Source organism: Entelurus aequoreus, linkage group LG26 (genome assembly GCF_033978785.1).
Source record: "Entelurus aequoreus isolate RoL-2023_Sb linkage group LG26, RoL_Eaeq_v1.1, whole genome shotgun sequence".
NCBI lineage: Eukaryota > Metazoa > Chordata > Actinopteri > Syngnathiformes > Syngnathidae > Entelurus > Entelurus aequoreus.
Window position 1 is genome coordinate 7,895,273 of NC_084756.1, and position 21,408 is coordinate 7,916,680.

The 21,408-nt window shown below is 37.6% G+C and overlaps 1 protein-coding gene across 3 annotated transcripts in view; it reads right to left on the reverse strand.

Annotated features, from left to right (window-relative positions):
* Positions 1-2,521: 2,521 nt before the first annotated feature.
* lactbl1b (lactamase, beta-like 1b) overlaps positions 2,522-21,408 on the reverse strand; it is a 56,616-nt gene continuing 37,729 nt past the window's right edge. For all 3 annotated transcript variants that reach the window (XM_062037728.1, XM_062037729.1, XM_062037730.1), the window contains 4 exons: positions 17,243-17,400; positions 11,993-12,240; positions 11,788-11,893; positions 2,522-3,802 (listed from right to left, as the gene is read on the reverse strand). In XM_062037728.1, the coding sequence (XP_061893712.1) occupies positions 2,824-3,802; positions 11,788-11,893; positions 11,993-12,240; positions 17,243-17,400 (1,491 nt within the window). In that variant the 3' untranslated portion in view covers positions 2,522-2,823. The remainder of the gene's footprint in view (positions 3,803-11,787; positions 11,894-11,992; positions 12,241-17,242; positions 17,401-21,408) is intronic.

The following is a 21,408-nucleotide window of genomic DNA, read 5'->3' on the forward strand; positions in this document are numbered from 1 at the left end:
TGTGCCTTCGACCGCCACAATAAAAGGCCACTCTGAAACGTGCACTTTTATCACACAAAACAATGCCACGCAAGTTTTGAGGGAGTTGGCATGCTGACTGCAGGAATTTCCACCAGAACTGTTGCCTGTGAATTGAATGTTCATTTCTTTATCATAAGCCATCTCCAAAGGCGTTTCAAATAATTTTGGCAGTACATCCAACCGGCCTCACAACCACACCAGCCCAGAACCTCCACATCCAGCAGGTGCACCTTCATGATTGTCTTGAGACCAGCCACCCGGACAGCTGCTGCAACAATTGGTGTGCATAACGGAATAATTTCTGCACAAATTGTGACGCTAATCTGCATGCTGGTCATCCTCATCGGGGTCGACCTGACTGCAGTTTGTCGTCGTAACCGACTTGAGTGGGCAAATGCTCACATTCGATGTCATCTGGCACGTTGAATTGGTGTTCTGTTCACGGATGAATCCTTGTTGTCACTGTTCAGAGCAGATGGCAGACAGTGTGTGTGGCGTCGTGTGGCAGAGCGGATTGTGAATGGGGGTGGCCCATGGTGGGGGTGTGGTTATGGTGTGGGCAGGTGTATGTCATGGACAACAAACAAGTGCATTTTATTAATGCCATTTTGAATGCACAGAGATGTCGTGACAAGATCCTCAGGCCCATTGTTGTGCCATTCACCCGAGACCGTCACTTCAGGTTGCAGCATGACATTCCACGGCCCCATGTTGTATATGTACACAATTGCGGGGAGCTGAAAACATCCCAGTTCTTGCATGGCCAGCATACTCACCGGACACGTCAGCCACTAAGCAGGTTTGGGATGCTGTGGATCAGTGTCTACGACAACGTGTTCCACTTCCTGCCAATATCCAGGAGTGGACCAACATTCCACAGACCACAATCAACAACCTGATTAATTCTATGCCAAGGAGATGTGTTGCACTGTGTGAGGCAAATGATGCTCACACCAGATACTGACTGTTGAACAACTTAAGCTGTACATCAAGCAAGAATGGGAAAGAATTCCACCTGAGAAACTTAAAAAATGTGTCTCCTCAGTTCCCAAACGTTTACTGAGTGTTGTTAAAAGGAAAGGCCATGTAACACAGTGGTGAACATGCCCTTTCCCAACTACTTTGGCACGTGTTGCAGCCATGAAATTCTAAGTTAATTATTATTTGCAAAAAAATAAAAAATAAGTTTATGAGTTTGAACATCAAATATCTTGTCTTTGTAGTGCACTCAATTGAATATGGGTTGAAAAGGAGTTGCAAATCATTGTATTCCGTTTATATTTACATCTAACACAATTTCCCAACTCATATGGAAACGGGGTTTGTATATCTGCCACTTAATCAACGTTTTATTCTCCTTCTTTGTGTGTTAAAAATGTATCTGCAACACTTCCTGTTTCAGTAAATTGCAACTTGTGTTCGGATACTCACTTTGGAGTTACAAGTGAGTATCCAGTCACAGTCTCGTTAACATCAGGCTACCTAGATAGGCTACTGTCAACAACTTGTGATCTGATTGGCTATCGCAATTATCTATCAACTGTATGTGTCCGTTCACTTACAGTGCACAGACATTGGTGATTCTGAAGGCAGATTTGGTACAGCATGGCAACATAAGCCAGCTGAATTCTGATTGGATAAAAACTCTAACCTAAAAACAACAGCACTGCAAGGAGCATAATATGACATGAAGAGGATATGAATACTTTTAAATATTTAGAGAAAGTTACTTTTATCTTTGTGGGGGGGCGTGGCATGCGGACCTGCAGCGAAGTGAAGTGAAGTGAATTATATTTATATGGCGCTTTTTCTCTAGTGACTCAAAGCGCTCTACATAGTGAAACCCAATATCTAAGTTACATTTAAACCAGTGTGGGTGGCACTGGGAACAGGTGGGTAAAGTGTCTTGCCCAAGGACACAACAGCAGTGACTAGGATGGCGGAAGCGGGGATCGAACCTGCAACCCTCAAGTTGCTGGCACGGCCACTCTACCAACCGAGCTATACCGCCCCAAGCAGGGTGTGCCAGGACCGGCTTCGAGATCAGCGGCAAGTGCCTAGATGACTCAGCTGGGAGTGTTTGTCTGATCACCTGTCGCTCTGTTAAAGGCAGCAGTCGGGGAAGGAGAGAGGGGTTGTTGTTGGTGGAGGACGAGCACGAGTCGAGACGAGAGGAAAGAGAGCGAGAGCGAGATTGACAGACACGAAAAACATTTGCTGAAAAGCATAAAAGAGACTGAAGAGAAACCATATGAGTGCTCACTTGGGAAAAAGACGACGGCTGAAAAGCCTGAGAGAGAGACTTTGCACAAGTTTGTTGTAAAAGAAACATTGGTGTAACCCTGAGCCGGAGTGGTGTAAAGATGTTTGGTGGTCCAAAGAACCCGGAGGAGCAAGACCTCCACAATCTTTGATTATGATTTCTGGTTATGTTAGGCCAGCAGAGAAGGCCTTGCTGGCCCTGATGCCCAAAAACGTGGAAAAAGTAAAGCGCCGTGAATAAAAAGCCTGCGAATTAAACCCTCTCTGACAGCATTATTATTTTTGTAAAGGCACACTTCTTCATGCAGATCTTCTTGTTGACCTCAAATTGTGACAGGTGAGTTTAATGCAAATTCCACGGATGCTTTGTCACGGACAGTGAAAGACGGGAGTGCCATTTGCAACAACGGTGTGGGAAAATAACGTCAACATGGTCAAAATGCTTCTGTCTCCCCGTGAGGACTTGGCGAGCGGAGAGAGAACAGATGGAGTGTTTGAGGCAAGGAAGCCACTTCTCCAAGTGTCCACGTGTCCGACTCCTCAGCTGGAGAAGGAGGGCTTGCGGGCGATCCGCACCACGTTGTACGTGTTCAGCCCCGGCGCGTCGAACCCGGGCGACAGGCCTCGCTTGTCGTAGGTGTAGAAGTTGAACAGCTGTCCGTCCTGCGCTTCCAGGGACACGGAGGCCGAACCCACTCGGAGGACGCAAGGGTAGTCCCTCTCGAACGCCACCCTGAAGACGCGCTCCACCAGGTAGTTGAGCTTTATCGTGCGATACTTTTCCGGGATCAGCTCTTCGATCTGAGGGCCGAACTGCTGCATGGTCAGAACGCCGTCGGCGCCGGCTTTGATCTCGTAGAAGGTGATGTTGCTGTAGGTAAAGAAGCCCGCGTACGCTTCCGGGTTGGGGGGCGCAACCAGGACCCTGGTGGCCTCCTTGAAGGCCTTTTCTACAGCGGGGATGATTTGCTGGTAAACCTTGGCCACCACGTCCTGCTTCTGGGACCTGCTCCCCGCCATCAGCACCACCAGGCCCATCTTCAAGCGGGGCACCAGGGAGAAGGTGGCCGAGTAGCCGTCCAGATCACCGTCCTTGCGGACCACCTCGTAGCCCAGCAGCTCGTTCACCTCCCACGGCGTCCCCGTGCGGTTGGCGAAGTAGTCCTTGTCGCACCGGAAGAGCGGCGTGAGCATGATCTTCAAGGAGTCGGGCTCCAGGAGCTTGCGGTGATAGGCCCCCAGCAGCATCATGGCGAGCTTGGCCAAGTCGGCCGCCGTGGAGAACATCTGCCCCGAAGGGCGGTACCAGCCCAGGTCGTAGAGGGGGGCGGGCTTTCCGTTGGAGTACACGCCCACCGCCACTTGACCCTGGAGGCCCGGTGTGATGTCGAAGCCGGTGTCCTCCATGCCCAGACGCTCCAGGATGTTGTCTGTGATCCAGCGCTGGTAGTCCACGCTGGCGACGCGCTCGGCCATCACGTGGGCCAGCAGCGAGAAGGCCAGGTTGCTGTAGTGACATCTGGAAGGAAGGGACATTGCTTACTCACTGCCATCTTGTGGAGTCAATGAAAACTACATTTGGAGGTTGCCTACAGCCGCAGGCGTCAATGCCGAGTTCCAACGCAACTTTTTTCCCATGCTTTATATCAGGGGTGTCCAAACTTTTTGACTTGGGCTAAAAAAAAGTTAATACAAATAAATATAATAATATATATATATATATATATATAAATATATACATATATATACATGTTTTAAATAAAAATCCCCTGAAGAGCAGGGAAACCTGTGAAACAAGCTTGTAGGGATGAAATAGCCTCTGTGTTTTTTTCTTGACATAACATATATTCCGCTCTACCCCGGTATTGAGCGCTGTATAACGGATAAACCTCAGAAACCTTGACTATAAATATTTATGAGTGTAAATATTATATTAATATAATGGCTATATAATTAATACAATCGGATATTAAGAGAATGCGGAAGTTTGACTAATACCTTGTTTACTTCCGTGAGGATCTCTTTAAAATGTTGTAATCAACCAAAAATGTCAAGCAGTTAAATTGCGCCAAAAATGGAAAAGTGTGGAGATTGTTTTGCATTTTCCAATAATGCTTCGTAATGTATTTAATTTATTTTTTAAAAATTGTGAATGGAAGTTGTTAATAATATCTACAAAGTTCAGTGACCATGTCTGCTGACATTTTGTGTTGGTTGGATTTTTTTATTCATTTATTTGTTCACCATGATTAGGGAAGGTTGTTTGCACTGGGTCATACAAGTAAATCACTTTGAAAAATTTAATAATTATAGTATCTTATTACATTCCCAACAAAGTAATTGCCTTAATAACGTAATTAATCATTAATAAATGTAATCAAATACTAGGAACATTAGTTATTGCTTTAAACATCTGGCATATGCAGTTGATAGACATTTCATGAGAGCAGAGTGAGTGTGTGTGTGTGTGTGTGTGTGTGTGTGTGTGTGTGTGTGTGTGTGTGTGTGTGTGTGTGTGTGTGTGTGTGTGTGTGTGTGTGTGTGTGTGTGTGTGTGTGTGTGTGTGTGTGGGCCTTTAAAAAGTAGGTGCCTATTGCCAAGATCAGACAAAGCAGCATTTTACCTAAGCAGTGTTGTTAGCTTAGCCCTGGCAGTTTTTTTAAGCTCTTTTGAATTTTGGATTGTGTTAGCACTTGGGTTGTCCCGATAACAATACTTTGGTACTGGTACCAAAATGTATTTTGATACATTTTCAATACATTTCTAGATGATGGGCACCTCAAAAAAATTCAATATTGGCTTTATTTTAAGAAAAAACGTACGATACATTAAATACATTATATGTTTCTTACTGCAATTAAATAAGAATTTTGTCATGTAATCATTGTAGTATCAATTAAATACGGCTCTTGTACTTGATATTGTTACACTCGATATCTGTGTCGACCCACCCAGGGCATTTGTTGACATTCAGGAGCGCTGGCTTGCTGTTAGCGCTTAGCTATAATCCTCCTACGGTGTGTAGTGAAGCATGTTAATCATTTTGCAATGCGGTTTGCTGAAAATTATGGAAAGCGCCACTCTACATAGCAACTGACGCTGTGGTCAAAGTTGGAATTGCCATAAAACACATTTTAAGATATTCCACACTCAGCTGGCAGCTAGGGTGGAATGTTCCACGTGTCATGTGTCAGGTAAACCATGACGAATGTGGCCATATGAATTAACTTCCCAATGTATTAACAAGAAAGGAGAAATGAAGCATGTGGATTGGTATGGCTTATACCACAACACAACTTTGACATGAAAAGGTAATATTCGGCCATTCCTATGAGTTATGCACATACCCTAGCGGTAATGAGACATTCCCCTAGGGCGGGGATCAGCAACCCGCGGTTCTAGAGCCGCATACCAAAGACTATAAAAATGGGAGTCATTACCCTCCCTGCTTGGCACTCAGCATTAGGGTTGGAATTGGGGGTTAAATCACCAAAATGAACCCCGGGCGCGGCCACAGCTGCTGCTCACTGCTCCCCTCACCTCCCAGGGGGTGGGGGTGATGGGTCAAATGCAGAGGATAATCTCACCACATGTAGTGTGTGTGTGACAATCATTGGTACTTTAACTTTGACCTTTAACTTTTTTAACGCCGCCCTCGTGGCTCCCTAGACCTCTTTCAGAGATGTGTGAAAATTAAAAAAAGTGAAGAAAAAAAAAAAAAAAAATTGTTTTAATATATTTTCTGTCAGAGGACAAACATTGCACAAACCTTCCTAATTGTTAGAAATCCCACTGTTTGTATTAAACATGTTTCACTGATGAGAGTATTTGGCAAGCACCGTTTTGTCCTACTAATTTCTGTGATCCTTGAACTCATCGTAATTTGTTTACATGTACAACTTTCTCCGATGCTGCCACAGAACGACGTGTTTTATTCAAGATTCAAGGTGCTTTATTGTTGTCCATTCTTTAACTCTAATTCTCTAATTCTTTAACAAGACACATAAGAACTGAAATTTCATTTTCGGCACAGTCCCACTAAAAGCAGACATACGCTACAAGGGGACAAGACGGGACCGCCAACGGATCAGCCACTTACGGCTCTCCTTAAAAAAGGTGACATTGGGAAAGGGGGAAGAGTAAAAAAAATATCAGTCTAAGGCTGGACCCTTCTTTGACACATTTTGTCCACCAAACATTTTATGCTGTGCGTGATTTCACAACGGCGAGCTTCGTTGATTTTATTGATTTGCCGAAGTGCTAATCAGGCATATTTGGTCAATCGATGACTGCAAGCTAATCGGTGCTAACATGCCAAATAGGCTAGCTGTATATACATATTGCATCACTATGCCTCGTTTGTAGGTATATTTGAGTTCATTTAATTTCCTTTACTTATGTCCTCTGTGTATTTAATTTATATTTGCATGTCACATTATCTGTATGTAATATTGGCTGCACTTCTGTGTTGTTTGTGTGCCATGTTGTTACAGACCACAGCAAACGTTACCCAGCTCGCAAAATTGTAATAAATCCATTAGAAGAAGACAACCTGCAGTTTCCTTTAACTTGGACACACACATCTATACCGTCGGTCATTCTGAGCCAGTAATTTCCAGAACTCATCTCATCCTGTCAGAAGCCTCCATTTTACTAATGATTTCCAATGTTGCAAAAATGTGTGGAATAAAAAATAAAATAGAACATTTCTGTCAACGAAGATTTGTGTCAGCTTTTGATAGTAGGCTAATATAGCGAATATAGACACTTACATCATGTGTTGCCTTCATTATAACACTTGTATAAGACTTTTAAAGTCATTTTGATAGTAGGCTAATATAGCTAATAAAGACACTTACATCATGTGTTGCCTTCATTATAACACTTACATAAGATTTTAAAGTAATTTTGATAGTAGGCTAATATAGCTAATAAAGACACTTACATCATGTGTTGCCTTCATTATAACACTTTTATAAGACTTTTAAAGTCATTTTGATAGTAGGCTAATATAGCGAATATAGACACTTACATCATGTGTTGCCTTCATTATAACACTTGTATAAGACTTTTAAAGTCATTTTGATAGTAGGCTAATATAGCTAATAAAGACACTTACATCATGTGTTGCCTTCATTAAAACACTTACATAAGATTTTTAAAGTAATTTTGATAGTAGGCCAATACAGCTAATATAGACACTTACATCATGTGTTGCCTTCATTATAACACTTGTATAAGACTTTTAAAGTCATTTTGATAGTAGGCTAATATAGCTAATAAAGACACTTACATCATGTGTTGCCTTCATTATAACACTTGTATAAGACTTTTAAAGTCATTTTGATAGTAGGCTAATATAGCGAATATAGACACTTACATCATGTGTTGCCTTCATTATAACACTTGTATACGACTTTTAAAGTCATTTTGATAGTAGGCTAATATAGCTAATAAAGACACTTACATCATGTGTTGCCTTCATTATAACACTTACATAAGATTTTTAAAGTAATTTTGATAGTAGGCTAATACAGCTAATATAGACACTTACATCATGTGTTGCCTTCATTATAACACTTACATAAGATTTTTAAAGTAATTTTGATAGTAGGCTAATACAGCTAATATAGACACTTACATCATGTGTTGCCTTCATTACAACACTTGTATAAGACTTTTAAAGTCATTTTGATAGTAGGCTAATATAGCTAATAAAGACACTTACATCATGTGTTGCCTTCATTATAACACTTGTATAAGACTTTTAAAGTCATTTTGATAGTAGGCTAATATAGCGAATATAGACACTTACATCATGTGTTGCCTTCATTATAACACTAGTATAAGACTTTTAAAGTCATTTTGATAGTAGGCTTCCTTCTGTCTTGCCTCTTGGTGAGGGTGGTCGCATTTTTCCCTGCTCCTCCTCCTTCCCGCTTGCTTTCTTGTGTCCTTGTCTTTGTCCAAACTTTTTGAAGCCTCTTTTCTTGAGCTGTCCTCAAATCTAAACATCAAAATGAATTTGATCAACTGGACTCTCGACGCAATTGACACAGTCTTTTCGACAAGGAAAAGAGGCTCGGGGGAGCCTGGCTGCCCTGATGGAACCATTGCTGCGGGGTACGTGAGAGACTCCTGGAATACTTGGAGAATCATGTGCCTCTCAGTCCTTTCCATCGAGGACGTGGAAGACATCTACCTATTTGGAGCTGTGATCGCAGGGCATTTGCTGATTGGGCTGGGCATTGCTCTGGTGTATCGTCAAATTCGGAAGACGATGGCAGCCACTCAAGGGGCCAACAGGCTGTTCAACGCAATGGAAGGATTGGGTCGTGCTGTGGGATCACAGACTGGAGCGATTGCTGATTTGAATCGCAAGGTAGATTCCATCTTGATGAAGTTAGAGAAAGAATAAATTGGAATTGTCAGAGCCAGCATACAGAGCAGGAATGTCATTGTTTTGACTGCTCGAAGAAAAAACAACATCTTAATCTACGATTTGTCTCCCTCGAATGGCCTTGAGGAACAGGCTGTTTGAAAACACTCCCCCGAGGACTCCTCAAAGATGGACGCTTTTGACCTTTCCCTTTTTTCAAAAGCACCTGGGTCGGACTCTTGAACTCTTGAACTCTTGGGGCCGGCCTCGGCCCATAAAGACAATTCCAACATCTCACCCAAGTTAATTGGGCATACATGCACGCACACACCCCTCCCCAAATCAACGCCTTCACCACTGCTTAATTCCTCCGGGGTTGTGGGGGCTGAGTAGCGCTCAACAGCAGCTGCCGGCCTCCAAAGTCCTGTTGGATGACTCTGTTGCGAGTTGTTGTGATTACATGTACCATGTTTATGTGTGCCATGCTATGTGAGGTTTTTTTCCTCGGACTCAGTCTGGACCATTCCTGAGGGTCCAGCCTCAGACTGATATTTTTTTTACTCTCCCCCCCTTCCCCAATGTCACCTTTTTCCCACCTTTTTAAGGAGCGCCCTAAGTGGCTGATCCGTTGGCGGTCCCGTCTTGTCTCCCTGTAACGTATGTCTGCTCTTAGCGGGATTGTGCCGAAAATGTAATTTCAGTTCTTATGTGTCTTGTACATGTTAAGAATGGACAAATAAAGCTCTGAATCTGATATAGCTAATATAGACACTTACATCATGTGTTGCCTTCATTATAACACTTACATAAGATTTTTAAAGTAATTTTGATAGTAGGCTAATACAGCTAATATAGACACTTACATCATGTGTTGCCTTCATTATAACACTTGTATAAGACTTTTAAAGTCATTTTGATAGTAGGCTAATATAGCTAATAAAGACACTTACATCATGTGTTGCCTTCATTATAACACTTGTATAAGACTTTTAAAGTCATTTTGATAGTAGGCTAATATAGCGAATATAGACACTTACATCATGTGTTGCCTTCATTATAACACTTGTATAAGACTTTTAAAGTCATTTTGATAGTAGGCTAATATAGCTAATAAAGACACTTACATCATGTGTTGCCTTCATTATAACACTTACATAAGATTTTTAAAGTAATTTTGATAGTAGGCTAATACAGCTAATATAGACACTTACATCATGTGTTGCCTTCATTATAACACTTGTATAAGACTTTTAAAGTCATTTTGATAGTAGGCTAATATAGCTAATAAAGACACTTACATCATGTGTTGCCTTCATTATAACACTTGTATAAGACTTTTAAAGTCATTTTGATAGTAGGCTAATATAGCTAATAAAGACACTTACATCATGTGTTGCCTTCATTATAACACTTGTATAAGACTTTTAAAGTCATTTTGATAGTAGGCTAATACAGCTAATAAAGACACTTACATCATGTGTTGCCTTCATTATAACACTTACATAAGATTTTTAAAGTAATTTTGATAGTAGGCTAATACAGCTAATATAGACACTTACATCATGTGTTGCCTTCATTATAACACTTATATAAGACTTTTAAAGTCATTTTGATAGTAGGCTAATATAGCTAATAAAGACACTTACATCATGTGTTGCCTTCATTATAACACTTACATAAGATTTTTAAAGTAATGTTGATAGTAGGCTAATACAGCTAATATAGACACTTACATCATGTGTTGCCTTCATTATAACACTTGTATAAGACTTTTAAAGTCATTTTGATAGTAGGCTAATATAGCTAATAAAGACACTTACATCATGTGTTGCCTTCATTATAACACTTGTATAAGACTTTTAAAGTCATTTTGATAGTAGGCTAATATAGCGAATATAGACACTTACATCATGTGTTGCCTTCATTATAACACTTGTATAAGAGTTTTAAAGTCATTTTGATAGTAGGCTAATATAGCTAATAAAGACACTTACATCATGTGTTTCCTTCATTATAACACTTACATAAGATTTTTAAAGTAATTTTGATAGTAGGCTAATACAGCTAATATAGACACTTACATCATGTGTTGCCTTCATTATAACACTTGTATACGACTTTTAAAGTCATTTTGATAGTAGGCTAATATAGCTAATAAAGACACTTACATCATGTGTTGCCTTCATTATAACACTTGTATAAGACTTTTAAAGTCATTTTGATAGTAGGCTAATATAGCTAATAAAGACACTTACATCATGTGTTGCCTTCATTATAACACTTACATAAGATTTTTAAAGTAATTTTGATAGTAGGCTAATACAGCTAATATAGACACTTACATCATGTGTTGCCTTCATTATAACACTTATATAAGACTTTTAAAGTCATTTTGATAGTAGGCTAATATAGCTAATAAAGACACTTACATCATGTGTTGCCTTCATTATAACACTTGTATAAGACTTTTAAAGTCATTTTGATAGTAGGCTAATATAGCGAATATAGACACTTACATCATGTGTTGCCTTCATTATAACACTTGTATACGACTTTTAAAGTCATTTTGATAGTAGGCTAATATAGCTAATAAAGACACTTACATCATGTGTTGCCTTCATTATAACACTTACATAAGATTTTTAAAGTAATTTTGATAGTAGGCTAATACAGCTAATATAGACACTTACATCATGTGTTGCCTTCATTATAACACTTGTATAAGACTTTTAAAGTCATTTTGATAGTAGGCTAATATAGCTAATAAAGACACTTACATCATGTGTTGCCTTCATTATAACACTTACATAAGATTTTTAAAGTAATTTTGATAGTAGGCTAATACAGCTAATATAGACACTTACATCATGTGTTGCCTTCATTATAACACTTACATAAGATTTTTAAAGTAATTTTGATAGTAGGCTAATACAGCTAATATAGACACTTACATCATGTGTTGCCTTCATTATAACACTTATATAAGGCTTTTGAGCTTTTGCGGCTCAAGACAGATTTTTTTTTGTGGTATTTTTGGACCGCTCTTTCAACATTTTGGGTTGCCGACCCCTGCCCTAGGGCAACATCAAATCCTCTTCGACAAAATACCCCAAAATGAATCTTACTTAGTTCCGGGGTCGGCCACAAGCACGTCGTCCTGCAGGAGATTGATTGCAGATTGAGTTTTTCCTTTCCAAAGGAGGTTGGTGGCTCGGAGTCTCCTGGGCAAGCCTGATACAAACAAACACAGGTTCAATATTTGGTGCGGTGCAAGATCTGCGTTTATCAAGAGGGCCACGGGAGAACATCCTAGAACTGTGCTAAGTGTACCGGAAAGCTGGCTGGCCATCCTGCGCAGCGTCACCGAGGACGAGCGGATGGGAACCTCGCCGCTGTCCAGAAAGATCAGACCGTCCGTCACGTATTTGAGTTCCGAGTCCCGCGTCTTCCCCATGGGGTTTTTGATGGTGAAGTTCTCCACGTACTTCTCCAGGGGGTCGTCCAGGGAGCTGATTTTGCCTTCTTCCCACAGCCGGTACAACATCAGCGTGGGGAAAATCTTGGACAGGCTGGCGATTCTGGAACGAGAGGAAGTTGCTGTTCTTTGACCGGACCTCAGATTCCTTGCTGTTCTAGAAAGTAACGGTGACGGAAAACATTGATGTACCTTTGTATGCGTATTCAATACGGAAATATTACAGGGAAAAGCACGTTCCGAAAGAAATTCCGAAAATGATGGTTAACAGTGCACCATTGTCTAACACTAACTAACTAATTATGATCTGAAAGGAACTGGGATTTTTAATACATCTAATTTTAGAACAGTCACAATGGAAATAAGTATTTCAGTCAGAGGTGTTAATTTATGGAACAAACTTGACAATGGAATAAAACAATGTCAATCTCTTTTATATAGTCGAGGTTTCTGTGGTTTATCCGTTATACGGTGCTCAATACCGGGGTAGAGCGGAATATATGTTAAGTCAGGAAAAAACACAGAGGCTATTTCATCCTTACAAGCCTGTTTCGCAGGTTTCCCTGCTCTTCAGGAAAATGATTGCTCTTCAGAGAAAATCCCCCAAAGAGCAGGGAAACCTGCGAAACAGGCTTGTAGGGATGAAATAGCCTCTGTGTTTTTTCCTGACCTAACGTAAATCTCTTTTATGTATTCAAAAACATGTACAAATCATGACGATGAAAATATATGACTGAGTGACATTATATCTTTATTATTGGTTTAATTGTTGAAAAATTAAAATTATGGCTTTGTAGTATTTATAAGTTGTTCACTTCTTTCTGCTCCTTTTCATTCATAATTTACCTTAATGTTATGTTGATTGTTTTTTATTGTCCTTCCTTTGTTTGATCTTTTATAAATGAAATAAAGAAATGAACCCAACTCAACTGCTCGAGCTTTCAATAAAATAGAGAAAGACAATATTGTTTGGTGACTTGAACGAGAACATTTCCAACACAGTACCCTTGGATATAAAAACTCCAAAACCAGTGAAGTTGGCACGTTGTGTAAATCGTAAATAAGAACAGCAAAAGACATTTATCAACAACACCCAGAAACGCTGCCGGCTTCGCTGGGCCCGAGCTCATCTAAGATGGACTGATGCAAAGTGTAAAACTGTTCTGTGGTCTGACGAGTCCACATTTGAAATTATTTTTGGAAACTGTGGACATCATGTCCTACGGACCAAAGAGGAAGAGAACTATCTAGATTGTTCTAGGCGCAAAGTTCAAAAGCCAGCATCTGTGATGGTATGGGGGTGTATTAGTGCCCAAGGCATGGGTAACTTACACATCTGTGAAGGCACCATTAATGCTGAAAGGTACATACAGGTTTTGGAGCAACATACAGTATGTTGCCATCCAAGCAATGTTATCATGGACGCCCCTGCTTATTTCAGCAAGACAATGCCAAGCCATGTGTTACAACAGCGTGGCTTCATAGTAAAAGAGTGCGGGTACTAGACTGGCCTGCCTGTAATCCAGACCTGTCTCCCATTGAAAATATGATATGAAGCCTAAAATACCACAACGGAGACCCTCGGACTGTTGAACAACTTAAGCTGTACATCAAGCAAGAATGGGAAATAATTCCACCTGAAAAGCTTCAAAAATGTGTCTCCTCAGTTCCCAAACGTTTACTGAGTGTTGTTAAAAGGAAAGGCCATGTAACACAGTGGTAAAAATGCCCCAGTGCCAACTTTTTTGCAATGTGTTGCTGCCATTAAATTCTAAGTTAATGATTATTTGCAACAAAAAAATTAATTTATCAGTGTGAACATTAAATATCTTGTATTTGCAGTCTATTCAATTGAATATAAGTTAAAAAGGATTTGCAAATCATTGTATTCTGTTTTTATTTACGAATTACACAACTTGCCAACTTCACTGGTTTTGGGTTTTGTATTAACACTATATCATTGTTATGGGTTATTTCTTCAGTCTAAGAGCATGAAGTAGACAAAAGCTCAGAGTCTGTCTGCACAAAGACAAATATTGCTAACATATTGTTCTAACGTGTGGCACCTCGAGACAAGAATATGTTGAAGGACTAAAAGTCTTCCTCAACTCAGTTTTAGGCATTTTATGTATCAAATATAAAAATCGCATATTGAATCACCATCGCAATTTGTTTTTTTCTCAAAATGGCCCAGCCCGAGTGTAAGCAGTATTGTTATGCACAGTAGGTAAGGTTGTATTTTGGCCTCATTCCTGTGAGAATCCTGCGTGCGACTGAAGATTCAGGAGTCGGACTATCTGGGACTTGCTGCAGTGTGCTCAAACAACAGCCAGGAAGCATCTGTGAGCCGATAATACTGTATCATCTCTTTCTCTTTCGGACTTATCAGGTCCTTAGTGCATTTTTCTCTCGCTTTTTAAGTGAGGGATGTGGCAAACAAACTAACCCAGACCAGCTGTAGTACTTCTTTCATCCTCTTGGATGTGGAATTTACCAGAACTGCACATCCTCTTCCACCCCTCGCTGGTGGATTTTAGACTCCTCCAGCTTGTTCTCACTTGAGGAAAACCATCAGGCGCTCAATTGTCTTCAGGTCTGGAGGGGACATACCTAAATGTTCCCCGCCAAGACACTTGTCATCCTGGATGTGTGACCGGTCTCCTTATTGTGTTGGAAGACGGCCATGATGGGAAAGGATCATGCTTCACCACGTCACCGTACATGTTGAAAGTCATGTTTACCTCCATGGACCAGCAGGGTTTCTGAACCATTGTTGGGCCGGCAAAAATACCTGTTTCTCGGCTGTGGTCCGTATTATTCAGAAAGTATAAATAAAGACAGAATACTATTAACCGCACCATGTAAGTGTAAAAAACAACATTGCAATTTGTACATTTTCAGAATGTGCTTGGTCTAGTTTTAAACAAAGAAAACAATCTAAAGTTGTCTTTATTTTTAAGTTATCATGCCATGATTTTTTCTCCATGTGGCCCTAAGCTAAAATGACTTTGACACCCCTGCTTTAATTACTCCCTATAAAACATTTTCACTTCTAGAACCTATTGCCAAAGTATCGAAATCGGATCGGATCGGATCTAAGGTCAAACATGTTCATCGGGACATCCCCGATTATTAACGAATGAAGATTCTCCCAATCAGAAAGTTTCGGTTTGTTTTAAAGGACACTTTCTTTTTCTATTTTCTAACCATTTAGAACAGTGTTACTACATGACATATATACTTACATCATGTGTATATTACATGTTATTATGAATGTTACTACATTACATATATACTTACATCATGTGTATATTACATGTTATTATGAATGTTACTACATTACACAAATACTTACATCATGTGTATATTACATGTTATTATGAATGTTACTACATTACATATATACTTAAATCATGTATATATTACATGTTATTACGAATGTTACTACATGACATATATACTTACATCATGTGTATATTACATGTTATTATGAATGTTACTACATTACATATATACTTAAATCATGTATATATTACATGTTATTACGAATGTTACTACATGACATATATACTTACATCATGTGTATATTACATGTTATTATGAATGTTACTACATTACATAAATACTTACATCATGTGTATATTACATGTTATTATGAATGTTACTACATTACATAAATACTTACATCATGTGTATATTACATGTTATTATGAATGTTACTACATTACATATATACTTAAACCATGTATATATTACATGTTATTACGAATGTTACTACATTACATATATACTTGCATCATGTATATATTACATATTATTATGAATGTTACTACATTACATATATACTTACATCATGTATATATTACATGTTATTATGAATGTTACTACATTACATCATGTTTATATTACATGTTATTATGAATGTTGCTACATTACATATATACTTACATCATGTATATATTACATGTTATCATGAATATTACTACATTACATATATACTTACGTCATGTATATATTACATGATATTATAAATGTTTCTACTTTATATATACATAATTACATCACGTATATATTACATGTTATCATGAATGTTACTACATTACATATATACTTACATCATGTGTATATTACATGTTATTATGAATGTTGCTACATTACATATATACTTACATCATGTATATATTACATGTTATCATGAATATTACTACATTACATATATACTTACGTCATGTATATATTACATGATATTATAAATGTTTCTACTTTATATATACATAATTACATCACGTATATATTACATGTTATCATGAATGTTACTACATTACATATATACTTACATCATGTATATATTACATGTTATTATGAATGTTACTACATTACATATATACTTACATCATGTATATATTACATGATATTATAAATGTTTCTACTTTGTATATATATAATTACATCATGTATATATTACATGTTATTATGAATGTTACTACACTACATATATACTTAAATCATGTGCATATGACATGTTATTATGAATGTTACTACATTACATACTGGATATACTTGCATCATGTATATATTACATGTTATTATGAATGTTACTACATTACATATATACTTACATCATGTATATATTACATGTTATTATGAATGTTACTACATTACATATATACTTACATCATGTATATATTACATATTATAAATGTTACTACATTACATATATACTTACATCATGTATATATTACATATTATAAATGTTACTACATTACATATATATTTACATCATGTATATATTACATGTTATTATGAATAATACTAAATTACAAATATACTTACATCATGTATATAAAACACTGATGGAGTTGTTTGTTTGTTTTTTAGAGCGCTTTATAGGCGGAATAGATCGACTCCTATTGACTCCATTGTTAGCTGACATTTATTGACGTTTATTGACGTATTAAAATGCATAAAAAAGTGGTTGTCTCACATAAGGATTCTGTATGATAGGCAAAATTCCCCCCCAAAAGTGCAGTTCCCCTTTAAGATGACGCAATGCCTAAACATTAGTGTCGAGGGATGCAATGTTGTGGAAGCGCTCCATTAGCCACCTGTAGACCGTGTACTCATTGGGGGGTCCCGAAAAGGCATCCGAGCTGTTTCTCTTGCCAAAATTGCCGGTCCACAAAACCGTGTCGTTGAGGACGACGATGGCGGAGAGAGCAGGGAGGCTGACAGGATGGATGCTCTGGCGGAGCAAAACGTCCACCTGCAAAGCGACACACAGTTAGGGACAGGAAATACATACTTTGACCGACTTTTTGTCCACCAAACTTTGCATAATAAAACGTAGTTAATGAGTCCACCTGCAGGGTGACACATTTAGGTGAGGGAATACTTTTTTTGTTTTATTTTATTTTTTTTTAACAAATGTTACCTCTTCTTCCACCTGCAGTATTTACATTTTATTTGACTTGTTTTGCATAGCTAATGAGTCCACCTGCGGGGGAACACACCTTCACTGAGGGGACAGGCTGCAGTGGCAAACAAACGCTAGTTTTTATCCGCTTGCTCTACTCCAAACTTGGTTTTTTTATCGTCGCTTCCGCCAGATTGGAGAAATGAAGCAAACAACACGCTCTTCATTCCATCACCGGCCAGATCTTTTCTTCCCTAACGCTCGCACATTAGCGCTCTGCAGCACCTGGCAGCAGAGAAAAGGAAGGCCACAAACAGATGCTCCACTCGTGTTGCAAACATGCGAGCGGCGTGTTCCACTCCAGGCAATTACGTTGTGGGATACTGGAGGAGTGAAGAGAGATTGGTCCCGGTTGTGTGTGTGTGTGTGTGTGCGTGTGTGTGTGTGTGTGTGTGTGTGTGTGCGTGTGAGAGAGTTCTTGTATTTCAATCCTTCTTGAGACATCAACAAGGAAAAGTACCTTCCATATGAGGACCGGTGAACAAGTTAGGACTGAAATCATGGTCCCAATACGGAAAACCAAAGCCAAATACTAGAGTCTGTGAACATTGCTCCAAAGTCAGGATTTTTTGTTGATGTGCATACAAAAGTAAACATTGACGGGTGAAAAGGCAGCAATATATGATAAAACAAGACGGCAGGTAAAGAGGGACTTCCCTATTCATCCCCGAAAAAACCCGCCAGGTGAATAGCTGATTGTACGACTTCCGGTGCTGATTTAAGACTGTGGCCAAATTAAGGTTGTGACCATTAACAGTTATCTTTTACAGCTGCGTTTCCCAAAGTGCGGCACAGGGGCCATCTGTGGTCCGTGACTCGTTTGTCATCGGCCTTAAGCACATTAAAAAAAAACAAAAAATAGAGATCTCATTTGCACCCCTGGAGGTGAAATCTATCAAAATGAGGGTGGTCCCAAAAAGGAGGGATTTTTTTCAATTTGACTGTGCGTCGGTTTTGAAAGTGCTCCCCCTCTGGTCAACATATGAAATAAAAAGTGTGTGTAAAGATTTGAAGTGGTCCCCCTCTGGCCAACATATGTAATAACAAGTGTGTGTAAGAAATTGAAATGCGCCCCCGTTGGCCAAAATGTATTTAAACAAAATAAAAAATAAATAAATAAATACATATATATCTATATATATCTATATATATATATATATATATATATATATATATATATATATATATATATATATATATATATATATATATATATATATATATATATATATATATATATATATATATATATATATATATATATATATATAGAGAGAGAGAGACATACTGTAATAACTTGAAGTAAATGATGAAGATTAAAAAACAATTACAAACATTATTTTTTATTTTTTTCACTAAAAGCAGTTTCTTTCTCACAATGTGTCGACTTTTTTCTTATTATACTGGGAATCATTTCTCATGTTCTTTCTGTTTCTGTAATATAGCAATACTTTCTCGTAAAATTATTACTTTTGTATGTGAAATTATTACTTTTTAATGCAAAATGGTGACATTTGCCAAATAAAATTCTGACTTTTATCACAATATTGACAATTTTTTTGTTGTTCTTGCAAAATAGTGACATTTTCAGAGTAAAATTATGACTTTTGCAAGTAGAATTCCAATTATTATTATAATATTGCCAACATTTTTAGGTTTTTGTTATAAAATTGTGACTGTTCATGAGTAAAATTCTACTTTTATCATAATATTGCACACATGTTAAGTTTTTCTTGTAAAATTTTGACTTGCGTTGAGTAAAATGACGACTTTTTTTATAATACTGCCAACATTCTAAGTTTTTCTTATAAAATTGTGACCTTTTGGCATTTTTCAAGGTAACAAATACAAGCATGTGTCTGTGTGTGTGTGTGTTCTTGTATTGTTACCCTTCTTGAGACATCAACAAGGAAAAGTACCTTCCATATGAGGACCGGTGAACAAGTTAGGACTGAAATCATGGTCCCAATACGGAAAACCATTGCATCCAATGGAGAGCCAAATACTAGAGTCTGTGAACATTGCTCCAAAGTCAGGATTTTTTGTTGATGTGCATACAAAAGTAAACATTGACGGGTGAAAAGGCAGCAATATATGATAAAACAAGACGGCAGGTAAAGAGGGACTTCCCTATTCATCCCCGAAAAAACCCGCCAGGTGAATAGCTGATTGTACGACTTCCGGTGCTGACTTAAGACTGTGGCCAAATTAAGGTTGTGGCCATTAACAGTTATCTTTTACAGCTGTGTTTCCCAAAGTGCGGCACAGGGGCCATCTGTGGTCCGTGACTCGTTTGTCATCGGCCTTAAGCACATTAAAAAAAAACAAAAAATAGAGATCTCATTTGCACCCCTGGAGGTGAAATCTATCAAAATTAGGGTGGTCCCAAAAAGGAGGGATTTTTTTCAATTTGACTGTGTGTCGGTTTTGAAAGTGCTCCCCCTCTGGTCAACATATGAAATAAAAAGTGTGTGTAAAGATTTGAAGTGGTCCCCCTCTGGCCAACATATGTAATAACAAGGGTGTGTAAGAAATTGAAATGCGCCCCCGTTGGCCAAAATGTATTTAAACAAAATAAAAAATAAATAAATAAATACATATATATCTATATATATATATATATATATATATATATATACATATATATATTTATATATATATATATATATATATATATATATATATATATATATATATATATATATATATATATATATATATATATATATATATATATATATATATATATATATATATATATTTTTTTTTTATTTATTTATTTTTTTTCACTAAAAGCACTTTCTTTCTCACAATGTGTCGACTTTTTTCTTATTATACTGGGAATCATTTCTCATGTTCTTTCTGTTTCTGTAATATAGCAATACTTTCTCGTAAAATTATTACTTTTGTACGTGAAATTATTACTTTTTAATGCAAAATGGTGACATTTGCCAAATAAAATTCTGACTTTTATCACAATATTGACAATTTTTTTGTTGTTCTTGCAAAATAGTGAAATTTTCAGAGTAAAATTATGACTTTTGCAAGTAGAATTCCAATTATTATTATAATATTGCCAACATTTTTAGGTTTTTGTTATAAAATTGTGACTGTTCATGAGTAAAATTCTACTTTTATCATAATATTGCACACATGTTAAGTTTTTCTTGTAAAATTTTGACTTGCGTTGAGTAAAATGACGACTTTTTTTATAATACTGCCAACATTCTAAGTTTTTCTTATGAAATTGTGACCTTTTGGCATTTTTCAAGGTAACAAATACAAGAATGTGTCTGTGTGTGTGTGTGTTCTTGTATTGTTACCCTTCTTGAGACATCAACAAGGAAAAGTACCTTCCATATGAGGACCGGTGAACAAGTTAGTGTGTAAAAATTTGAAGTGCTCCCCTTCTGGCCAACATATGTAATAACAAGTGTGTATAAGATATTGAAATGTGCCCCCTCTGGCCAAAATTTATTACAAAAATGAAATAAATATCTATATAGAGACATACTGTGATAACTTGAAGTAAATTATGAAGATTAAAAAACAATTACAAACAAAACAAATTTTAAAAAAATAAAATAAACTAAAAGCAGTCTTTTTCTCACAATATATCAACTTTTTTCTTATAAAATTGGGAACAATTTCATGTATTTTTTCTGTTTCTGTAATATTGCAACATTTTCTCCTAAAATGATTACTTTTTTATGTAAAATGATTACTTTTCATTGCAAAGGGGTAACATTTGTCATAAAATTTTGACTTTTATCACAATATTGCCAATTTTTTTGTTGT